This window comes from Anolis carolinensis, unplaced genomic scaffold (assembly GCF_035594765.1).
Source record: "Anolis carolinensis isolate JA03-04 unplaced genomic scaffold, rAnoCar3.1.pri scaffold_7, whole genome shotgun sequence".
NCBI lineage: Eukaryota > Metazoa > Chordata > Lepidosauria > Squamata > Dactyloidae > Anolis > Anolis carolinensis.
Genome location: NW_026943818.1, coordinates 37,430,190 through 37,441,698, shown reverse-complemented (window position 1 = coordinate 37,441,698; position 11,509 = coordinate 37,430,190). Strand labels below are relative to the sequence as shown.

The following is an 11,509-nucleotide window of genomic DNA, read 5'->3' as shown; positions in this document are numbered from 1 at the left end:
GACTTCATTAGCAGCTTGCTCAACATCTAGCTCCAGGGATTGCAGAAGAAGAAGGGAGGGACTGGAGGAGGAGAACAACTGATACCCAGGTGCAAAGATGCAACCACCAAAGAATCAGAGAGGATTCTTTTTTCTTTCTTTCTTCTTCTTATTCACTTTAGATGGTAACGCAACTTGGTTTATAATATATGCGACAGAGGCTTAGATGTTGGAGGAACAATAACAAGTTTATTCAGGCACAGAGCTTAGTGGTTACAATGTTGTTTCTCACCTAGAGGCACTTTTATTAACAGTTACAATACTAGAATGAGGTGAGTCAAACTCCCTAAAGTGTCACTTCTTTAACTTAAAGTAGTTAGAACTTCATCCTCTGCTACTTTTAAACCACAGATTCTCTGTTCCTTACCAGGACACAGACTACATTCAATAAGTCACCAAACTTATTTTAAACCAACTCAAAATGAACAATTGATTCTCCTTGATCCCCTCAACCTATGATCAATCTTCCCTGTGCCTCATCAGAGCACAGACTGAATCCCTTTTTTAAACTCTGCACTTTTTCAACAAAATGGCAGTTGGCTCCGCCTACTTCTCCATGGCAACCAGCCTCCGAGTGCTGATGTAATAACTGTAATACTTACCCTTTTAAAACACAAACACACAATTAAACATAACATCTGTAAATCAAAAATTCGTACTTCATTACACCTGGCGAGAAACACCAAGGGATCTGTGGCTTCCTTGGTTCTCGCTAGACACTCGGGTGCATCTACACTGTGGAATTAATGCAGTTTGACACCACTTAAACTGCCACGGCCCAATGCTATGAGATCCTGGGAGCTGTCGTTTGACAAGGCCTTCTGTGTCTCCGAGTGTTTGTGTCTCATCTAAACTACAACTCCCAGGGCCATGAAAGGAAGCCGTTGCTTGAATGCAACACTCGGAACCATATTGGCGTCAATAACAATATTAATCTTAAAATATTAACCCCAGCCAATGGGGAGGGGATGGCTATCAGTGATAGATAGGGATGGAAGATTAGTAAATACAGCTAGAACGAGATAGGTAGATAATAGAGATTGATAATTCATAGCGATAAAGAGAAGATCGTTCATAGTGGTGATTCCTAGAGAGAGAGAGAGAGAGAGAGAGAGGTGATGATTGAGATGGAATTAGACAGATAAATACATAGATGCAAAGTGCTCTTATTGCCTATTACTGGGAAAACCTGTAATTGCTCCATCCATGTTTAATGTTTACACAAATGACCAGCCACTGCCAGAAGGGACAGAGAGTTTCATCTATGCTGACAATTGTGTCATCACCGCTCAAGCAGGGAGCCTGGAAATGGTTGAACAGAAGACTGTTACGATAAGTAAATAAATAAGCCATTTTGCACACTTCTACTAGATTGATGGGGATTCGATGATAAGCCACATCTCTCCAGGATGATGGGATCCATCATGAGAAACATTGATATCCGATGCCAGATCCCAAAGGAGTTCTCCAAATGGAGAGGGTTAAAGCAGGGGTCCCCAAACTAAAGCCCGTGGGCCGGATGTGGCCCTCCAAGATCATTGACCTGGCCCCTGTCCTAAATTTTAGATTTAGGGTTGACCTAAGTCTACCTGGTCTTTGGAGGTCTCTTTGCTTAGCTACGGCCTTACGAGGCCATCATTATGGCTTTTGGAGGTCACGTTCCTTACCTATGGTCCTATGAGAGCGTCTAGATGGTCTTTGAAGGTCTCTTTGCTTAGCTACGGCCTTACGAAACCATCTAGATGATCTTTGAGGGTCCTTTTCTTTATCTATGGTCTTTTGATGGCCTGATGAGATCATCTAGATGGCCTTTGAGGGTCCCTTTCCTTACCAATGGTCCTATGAGACCATCTAGATGGTCTTCGGAAGTCTCTTTGCATACCTATGGTCTTATGAGATCACCTAGATGGTCTTTGAGGTCCCTTTCCTTATCTATGGTCTTCTGATGGCCTCTGTGGTTTTTACTCCTACTTCCTTTCTCTCCTCGAGTTTTAATTTAGTGTTCATGTGGCCCACCCTTGGTTTTATTGTTCTTTTGATCTTGTTTAATGTAGTGTATATTTTCTTTTATTGTGTTGTTTAATGTGCTATGATTTGTTGTTCTATTATATTTTGTTATATTGTATTGTTCTGGGCATGGCCCCATGTAAGCCGCCCCGAGTCCCTGTTGGGGAGATGGTGGCGAGGTATAAATAAAGATTATTATTATTATTATTATTATTATTATTATTATTATTATTATTATGAATGAGATCATCTAGATGGCCTTTGAAGGTCCCTTTCCTTACCGATGGTCTTATGAGACCACCTAGAGGTCTTTGGAGCTCTCTTTGTTTACCTATGGTCTTATGTTAGGGTTGACCTAGGTCTGAAACGACTTGAAGGTACACAACAACAACAATCCTAATTTTTTACTATTTCATCCTAGTCCAGCCCCCCAACAGTCTGAGGGACTGTGAATCGGCCCTCCACTTAAAAAGTTTGAGGACCCCTGGGTTAAAGGGTCTACATTGTGTTGAAAAAACCCCAGAAATCGAATCCAAAGGAGAGTCGCTGCATCTGCAACCGGAAGAAATTTTAACTCATCCGAAGGAGTGAATTAATCATGGAGAAGCCGGCATCTGTTTGTCGTCCCACGAGACGCCAAGGAAATGCCGCAGCAGGGACCCACGGAAAGCCATTCCAAGCGATTCATTAACAGAAGGAGGGGAACAAATCCCGTTTTCGGGGGAGCGGAAAGGAAAGGAACCCCATCTTCCAAATCTTTACATTTCGATTTGCTCACAAATTGAAACAGAAGGAGAAAGGATTTTGTCATTGTCAGAAACAACAAAGCCGGTTTCCATCCCTCCAGGGGCTCCGTCTGTTATGGAGCACGGGCTCTAATCAACGTTGTCACTATATATATATATATATATATATATATATATATATATATATATATGAATACATTTACAAAAAACCATGCTTTGTTGCTTTTGAACAGCCTCTGCGGGTTGGGATTGGCGCGGTAATAAGAGCTCAAAGTCGGAAAGCAAGGCCCGTTTGTGTTTTAATTGGCGCCTGGGCCTCATCTGCGCACCGCAGGGATTTCACTCTCCGCGAATACAAGAGAGAATTAGCGTGGAAAGGATTGCAATACACTTCTCTGCTAATGCTGTACGTCTAAAAACTACGAGGGAGTGGGAGAGAAATAGGGACTTTATTTGAAGTAAGATGTTGGAATCCATCTTGGTAATGCCGGAGGGTGATGTGTTATTTTCTGTGTGTTGGTTTTGGACATCTTGTGGTTCGTTTCGTATCTAGTATCCGTCTCTATCATCAACATCATTCTTTTTCCTCTATGAATCATCGCTATCTATCAACCCTATGGAAAAGCTGCACGTCACAAGCGATGAACCTTGCTCAGCATATAGGGGATGGTTTTGAAAGATGGCACATTTCAGGAGCTGTCTTGATAGACCTGTCAGCAGCTTATGATGCTATAAATCAGTGGTTCCCAAAGTGGGCACTACCGCCCTGTTCCGTCTCCCAGGAGTTTGATTTTACAAATTGCTCATAGTTGTAGGAACAGCACCTGTTTGCATTTCTTCCAGGGATTCTGCAGATTCTGCAGCACTCTGATAGTCAACCATTAGCAGAGTTTATAGCCAGTTTGCAGAGCCTTGCTGCTATAGGCGTGCAAATGTATCTTTTTGTTCTGGAGACTGCCCCTTTTCCTGGGGAAAGAAGGCTCCATTTTGAGAAGTCTCTTGCCTTCTAGACTGAAGAAGAAACAACTTAGATGTGCTTGTCTGGCCAAGCCAGGCCAACAATGCGAACCTGAAGTTGTGCATGTTCAGAAAGAATGTCACCTTGCCAATGGCTGGCATGTAGGGAATTCATGTTTCATGTCTGTAATAAATGGAGAACCGGAGCCAAACAGCGAAACAAACGAAGGTCAAGGAGTTGCGAGAAGGAGAAGAAAGAGAAGCAACCACCACCCTGAGCCTCCTGAGCCGAAGAAAGGCTAATTGTTACAGACAGAGGAGCCCAGGCACCTATTAATAATTCAGCCAGGAGAAGTGCCGGAGCATGTCGGATTAATAATACATCACACGGCCGGGTGCCCAGCAGCTCCGCAACCGGGGAGATGGACTAAAAAGATCTGCCGGTTGCCTCTGATGCCGTCTGTCTGCTCTTCAGGTTCAATTAGTGGAGAAAAGGGGACCTCGGTGGTGGGGACATGTCAGGACAAACAGAGGGGAGGATGGTGTGACCTTCAGAGGACGGGATGGTCAGCGTTACAGTCTAGACAATCTCATAAGACCATAGGTAAGCAAAGAGACCCCCAAAGGCCATCTAGATGATCTCATAAAACCATAGGTAAGCAAAGAGACCACCAAAGAACATCTAGATGATCTCATAAGACCATAGGTAAGCAAAGAGACCTCCAAAGACCATCTAGATGGTCTCATAAGACCATAGGTAAGCAAAGAGAATCAATTAAAAATAAAAAATAGCCCCTGCTCGTTGCTGACCTAGCAACCCGAAAGATAGTTGCATCTATCAAGTAGGAGATAAGGTACCACTTATAAAAAGTGGGGAGGCAAGATTAACTAATTTACGACCTGGAATGAGGAAGTGCCGTCAGTGTGGATGATGAAGCAGCTGCTCCCCCCTGTGGCCAGAATCGAACATCCCCTCAGAAGAAGGTTAACTTGCCTCTGCGTGTCTCTCTCTGTCTCTGTTTGATGTGTTTATGGGCATTGAATGTTTGCCCTATGTGTGTTATAATGTGATCCGCCCTGAGCCCCCTTCGGGGTGAGAAGGGCGGAATATAAATACTGTAAATAAATAAATAAATAAAGAGACCGCCAAAGAACATCTAGATGATCTCATAAGACCATAGGTAAGCAAAGAGACCTCCAAAGAACATCTAGATGGTCTCATAAGACCATAGGTAAGCAAAGAGACCGCCAAAGAACATCTAGATGATTTCATAAGACCATAGGTAAGCAAAGAGACCTCCAAAGAACATCTAGATGGTCTCATAAGACCATAGGTAAGCAAAGAGACCGCCAAAGAACATCTAGATGATCTCATAAGACCATAGGTAAGCAAAGAGCCCGCCAAAGAACATCTAGATGGTCTCATAAGACCATAGGTAAGCAAAGAGACCTCCAAAGACAATCTAGATGGTCTCATAAGACCATAGGTAAGCAAAGACACCACCAAAGAACATCTAGATGGTCTCATAAGACCATAGGTAAGCAAAGAGACCACCAAAGACAATCTAGATGGTCTCATAAGACCATAGGTAAGCAAAGAGCCCGCCAAAGAACATCTAGATGATCTCATAAGACCATAGGTAAGCAAAGAGACCTCCAAAGACAATCTAGATGGTCTCATAAGACCATAGGTAAGCAAAGAGACCGCCAAAGAACATCTAGAAGATCTCATAAGACCATAGGTAAGCAAAGAGACCTCCAAAGACCATCTAGATGGTCTCATAAGACCATAGGTAAGCAAAGAGACCACCAAAGAACATCTAGATGATCTCATAAGACCATAGGTAAGCAAAGAGACCTCCAAAGACCATCTAGATGGTCTCATAAGACCATAGGTAAGCAAAGAGACCGCCAAAGACCATCTAGATGGTCTCATAAGACCATAGGTAAGCAAAGAGACCGCCAAAGACCATCTAGATGGTCTCATAAGACAATAGGTAAGCAAAGAGACCTCCAAAGACCATCTAGATGGTCTCATAAGACCATAGGTAAGCAAAGAGACCGCCAAAGACCATCTAGATGATCTCATAAGACCATAGGTAAGCAAAGAGACCACCAAAGAACATCTAGATGATCTCATAAGACCATAGGTAAGCAAAGAGACCTCCAAAGACCATCTAGATGGTCTCATAAGACCATAGGTAAGCAAAGAGACCTCCAAAGACCATCTAGATGGTCTCATAAGACCATAGGTAAGCAAAGAGACTGCCAAAGAACATCTAGATGATCTCATAAGACCATAGGTAAGCAAAGAGACCTCCAAAGACCATCTAGATGGTCTCATAAGACCATAGGTAAGCAAAGAGACCACCAAAGAACATCTAGATGATCTCATAAGACCATAGGTAAGCAAAGAGACCTCCAAAGACCATCTAGATGGTCTCATAAGACCATAGGTAAGCAAAGAGACCGCCAAAGAACATCTAGATGATCTCATAAGACCATAGGTAAGCAAAGAGACCTCCAAAGACCATCTAGATGGTCTCATAAGACCATAGGTAAGCAAAGAGACCGCCAAAGAACATCTAGATGGTCTCATAAGACCATAGGTAAGCAAAGAGACCTCCAAAGACCATCTAGATGGTCTCATAAGACCATAGGTAAGCAAAGAGACCGCCAAAGAACATCTAGAAGATCTCATAAGACCATAGGTAAGCAAAGAGACCTCCAAAGACCATCTAGATGGTCTCATAAGACCATAGGTAAGCAAAGAGACCTCCAAAGACCATCTAGATGGTCTCATAAGACCATAGGTAAGCAAAGAGACCGCCAAAGAACATCTAGAAGATCTCATAAGACCATAGGTAAGCAAAGAGACCTCCAAAGACCATCTAGATGGTCTCATAAGACCATAGGTAAGCAAAGAGACCTCCAAAGACCATCTAGATGGTCTCATAAGACCATAGGTAAGCAAAGAGACTGCCAAAGAACATCTAGAAGATCTCATAAGACCATAGGTAAGCAAAGAGACCTCCAAAGACCATCTAGATGATCTCATAAGACCATAGGTAAGCAAAGAGACCTCCAAAGACCATCTAGATGGTCTCATAAGACCATAGGTAAGCAAAGAGACCTCCAAAGACCATCTAGATGGTCTCATAAGACCATAGGTAAGCAAAGAGACCACCAAAGAAAATCTAGATGATCTCATAAGACCATAGGTAAGCAAAGAGACCTCCAAAGACCATCTAGATGGTCTCATAAGACCATAGGTAAGCAAAGAGACCGCCAAAGAACATCTAGATGATCTCATAAGACCATAGGTAAGCAAAGAGACCTCCAAAGACCATCTAGATGGTCTCATAAGACCATAGGTAAGCAAAGAGACCTCCAAAGACCATCTAGATGGTCTCATAAGACCATAGGTAAGCAAAGAGACTGCCAAAGAACATCTAGATGATCTCATAAGACCATAGGTAAGCAAAGAGACCTCCAAAGACCATCTAGATGGTCTCATAAGACCATAGGTAAGCAAAGAGACCACCAAAGAACATCTAGATGATCTCATAAGACCATAGGTAAGCAAAGAGACCTCCAAAGACCATCTAGATGGTCTCATAAGACCATAGGTAAGCAAAGAGACCGCCAAAGAACATCTAGATGATCTCATAAGACCATAGGTAAGCAAAGAGACCTCCAAAGACCATCTAGATGGTCTCATAAGACCATAGGTAAGCAAAGAGACCGCCAAAGAACATCTAGATGGTCTCATAAGACCATAGGTAAGCAAAGAGACCGCCAAAGAACATCTAGATGATCTCATAAGACAATAGGTAAGCAAAGAGACCGCCAAAGAACATCTAGATGGTCTCATAAGACCATAGGTAAGCAAAGAGACCGCCAAAGAACATCTAGATGATCTCATAAGACCATAGGTAAGCAAAGAGCCCGCCAAAGAACATCTAGATGGTCTCATAAGACCATAGGTAAGCAAAGAGACCACCAAAGAAAATCTAGATGATCTCATAAGACCATAGGTAAGCAAAGAGACCTCCAAAGACCATCTAGATGGTCTCATAAGACCATAGGTAAGCAAAGAGACCGCCAAAGAAAATCTAGAAGATCTCATAAGACCATAGGTAAGCAAAGAGACCTCCAAAGACCATCTAGATGGTCTCATAAGACCATAGGTAAGCAAAGAGACCGCCAAAGACCATCTAGATGGTCTCATAAGACCATAGGTAAGCAAAGAGACCTCCAAAGACCATCTAGATGATCTCATAAGACCATAGGTAAGCAAAGAGACCTCCAAAGACCATCTAGATGGTCTCATAAGACCATAGGTAAGCAAATAGACCTCCAAAGACCATCTAGATGGTCTCATAAGACCATAGGTAAGCAAAGAGACCACCAAAGAAAATCTAGAAGATCTCATAAGACCATAGGTAAGCAAAGAGACCACCAAAGAACATCTAGAAGATCTCATAAGACCATAGGTAAGCAAAGAGACCTCCAAAGACCATCTAGATGGTCTCATAAGACCATAGGTAAGCAAAGAGACCGCCAAAGACCATCTAGATGGTCTCATAAGACCATAGGTAAGCAAAGAGACCTCCAAAGACCATCTAGATGATCTCATAAGACCATAGGTAAGCAAAGAGACCTCCAAAGACCATCTAGATGGTCTCATAAGACCATAGGTAAGCAAATAGACCTCCAAAGACCATCTAGATGGTCTCATAAGACCATAGGTAAGCAAAGAGACCACCAAAGAAAATCTAGATGATCTCATAAGACCATAGGTAAGCAAAGAGACCTCCAAAGACCATCTAGATGGTCTCATAAGACCATAGGTAAGCAAAGAGACCGCCAAAGAACATCTAGATGATCTCATAAGACCATAGGTAAGCAAAGAGACCTCCAAAGACCATCTAGATGGTCTCATAAGACCATAGGTAAGCAAAGAGACCTCCAAAGACCATCTAGATGGTCTCATAAGACCATAGGTAAGCAAAGAGACCTCCAAAGACCATCTAGATGGTCTCATAAGACCATAGGTAAGCAAAGAGACCGCCAAAGAACATCTAGATGGTCTCATAAGACCATAGGTAAGCAAAGAGACCGCCAAAGAACATCTAGATGATCTCATAAGACCATAGGTAAGCAAAGAGCCCGCCAAAGAACATCTAGATGGTCTCATAAGACCATAGGTAAGCAAAGAGACCGCCAAAGAACATCTAGAAGATCTCATAAGACCATAGGTAAGCAAAGAGACCTCCAAAGACCATCTAGATGGTCTCATAAGACCATAGGTAAGCAAAGAGACCACCAAAGAACATCTAGATGATCTCATAAGACCATAGGTAAGCAAAGAGACCTCCAAAGACCATCTAGATGGTCTCATAAGACCATAGGTAAGCAAAGAGACCGCCAAAGACCATCTAGATGGTCTCATAAGACCATAGGTAAGCAAAGAGACCGCCAAAGACCATCTAGATGGTCTCATAAGACAATAGGTAAGCAAAGAGACCTCCAAAGACCATCTAGATGGTCTCATAAGACCATAGGTAAGCAAAGAGACCGCCAAAGACCATCTAGATGATCTCATAAGACCATAGGTAAGCAAAGAGACCACCAAAGAACATCTAGATGATCTCATAAGACCATAGGTAAGCAAAGAGACCTCCAAAGACCATCTAGATGGTCTCATAAGACCATAGGTAAGCAAAGAGACCTCCAAAGACCATCTAGATGGTCTCATAAGACCATAGGTAAGCAAAGAGACTGCCAAAGAACATCTAGATGATCTCATAAGACCATAGGTAAGCAAAGAGACCTCCAAAGACCATCTAGATGGTCTCATAAGACCATAGGTAAGCAAAGAGACCACCAAAGAACATCTAGATGATCTCATAAGACCATAGGTAAGCAAAGAGACCTCCAAAGACCATCTAGATGGTCTCATAAGACCATAGGTAAGCAAAGAGACCGCCAAAGAACATCTAGATGATCTCATAAGACCATAGGTAAGCAAAGAGACCGCCAAAGAACATCTAGATGGTCTCATAAGACCATAGGTAAGCAAAGAGACCGCCAAAGAACATCTAGATGGTCTCATAAGACCATAGGTAAGCAAAGAGACCGCCAAAGAACATCTAGATGGTCTCATAAGACCATAGGTAAGCAAAGAGACCGCCAAAGAACATCTAGATGATCTCATAAGACAATAGGTAAGCAAAGAGACCGCCAAAGAACATCTAGATGGTCTCATAAGACCATAGGTAAGCAAAGAGACCACCAAAGAACATCTAGATGATCTCATAAGACCATAGGTAAGCAAAGAGACCTCCAAAGAACATCTAGATGGTCTCATAAGACCATAGGTAAGCAAAGAGACCGCCAAAGAACATCCAGATGATCTCATAAGACCATAGGTAAGCAAAGAGCCCGCCAAAGAACATCTAGATGGTCTCATAAGACCATAGGTAAGCAAAGAGACCACCAAAGAAAATCTAGATGATCTCATAAGACCATAGGTAAGCAAAGAGACCTCCAAAGACCATCTAGATGGTCTCATAAGACCATAGGTAAGCAAAGAGACCGCCAAAGAACATCTAGAAGATCTCATAAGACCATAGGTAAGCAAAGAGACCTCCAAAGACCATCTAGATGGTCTCATAAGACCATAGGTAAGCAAAGAGACCACCAAAGAACATCTAGATGATCTCATAAGACCATAGGTAAGCAAAGAGACCTCCAAAGACCATCTAGATGGTCTCATAAGACCATAGGTAAGCAAAGAGACCGCCAAAGAACATCTAGAAGATCTCATAAGACCATAGGTAAGCAAAGATACCTCCAAAGACCATCTAGATGGTCTCATAAGACCATAGGTAAGCAAAGAGACCGCCAAAGACCATCTAGATGGTCTCATAAGACCATAGGTAAGCAAAGAGACCTCCAAAGACCATCTAGATGATCTCATAAGACCATAGGTAAGCAAAGAGACCTCCAAAGACCATCTAGATGGTCTCATAAGACCATAGGTAAGCAAATAGACCACCAAAGAAAATCTAGATGATCTCATAAGACCATAGGTAAGCAAAGAGACCTCCAAAGACCATCTAGATGGTCTCATAAGACCATAGGTAAGCAAAGAGACCTCCAAAGACCATCTAGATGGTCTCATAAGACCATAGGTAAGCAAAGAGACTGCCAAAGAACATCTAGATGATCTCATAAGACCATAGGTAAGCAAAGAGACCTCCAAAGACCATCTAGATGGTCTCATAAGACCATAGGTAAGCAAAGAGACCACCAAAGAACATCTAGATGATCTCATAAGACCATAGGTAAGCAAAGAGACCTCCAAAGACCATCTAGATGGTCTCATAAGACCATAGGTAAGCAAAGAGACCGCCAAAGAACATCTAGATGATCTCATAAGACCATAGGTAAGCAAAGAGACCGCCAAAGAACATCTAGATGGTCTCATAAGACCATAGGTAAGCAAAGAGACCGCCAAAGAACATCTAGATGGTCTCATAAGACCATAGGTAAGCAAAGAGACCGCCAAAGAACATCTAGATGGTCTCATAAGACCATAGGTAAGCAAAGAGACCGCCAAAGAACATCTAGATGATCTCATAAGACAATAGGTAAGCAAAGAGACCGCCAAAGAACATCTAGATGGTCTCATAAGACCATAGGTAAGCAAAGAGACCACCAAAGAACATCTAGATGATCTCATAAGACCATAG

The 11,509-nt window shown here is 42.5% G+C and overlaps 1 protein-coding gene across 1 annotated transcript; it reads right to left on the bottom strand.

Moving 5' to 3' along the window:
* Window positions 1-208: 208 nt before the first annotated feature.
* LOC134293142 (uncharacterized) lies at window positions 209-8,139 on the bottom strand. Its single transcript, XM_062959775.1, has 2 exons — window positions 6,322-8,139; window positions 209-6,270 (listed from the first exon to the last, which is right to left on the bottom strand). The coding sequence occupies exons 1-2, from the start codon at window positions 8,131-8,133 to the stop codon at window positions 4,810-4,812; spliced, it is 3,273 nt and encodes a 1,090-aa protein (XP_062815845.1). The 5' UTR covers window positions 8,134-8,139; the 3' UTR covers window positions 209-4,809.
* Between the last annotated feature and the right edge of the window lie 3,370 nt (window positions 8,140-11,509).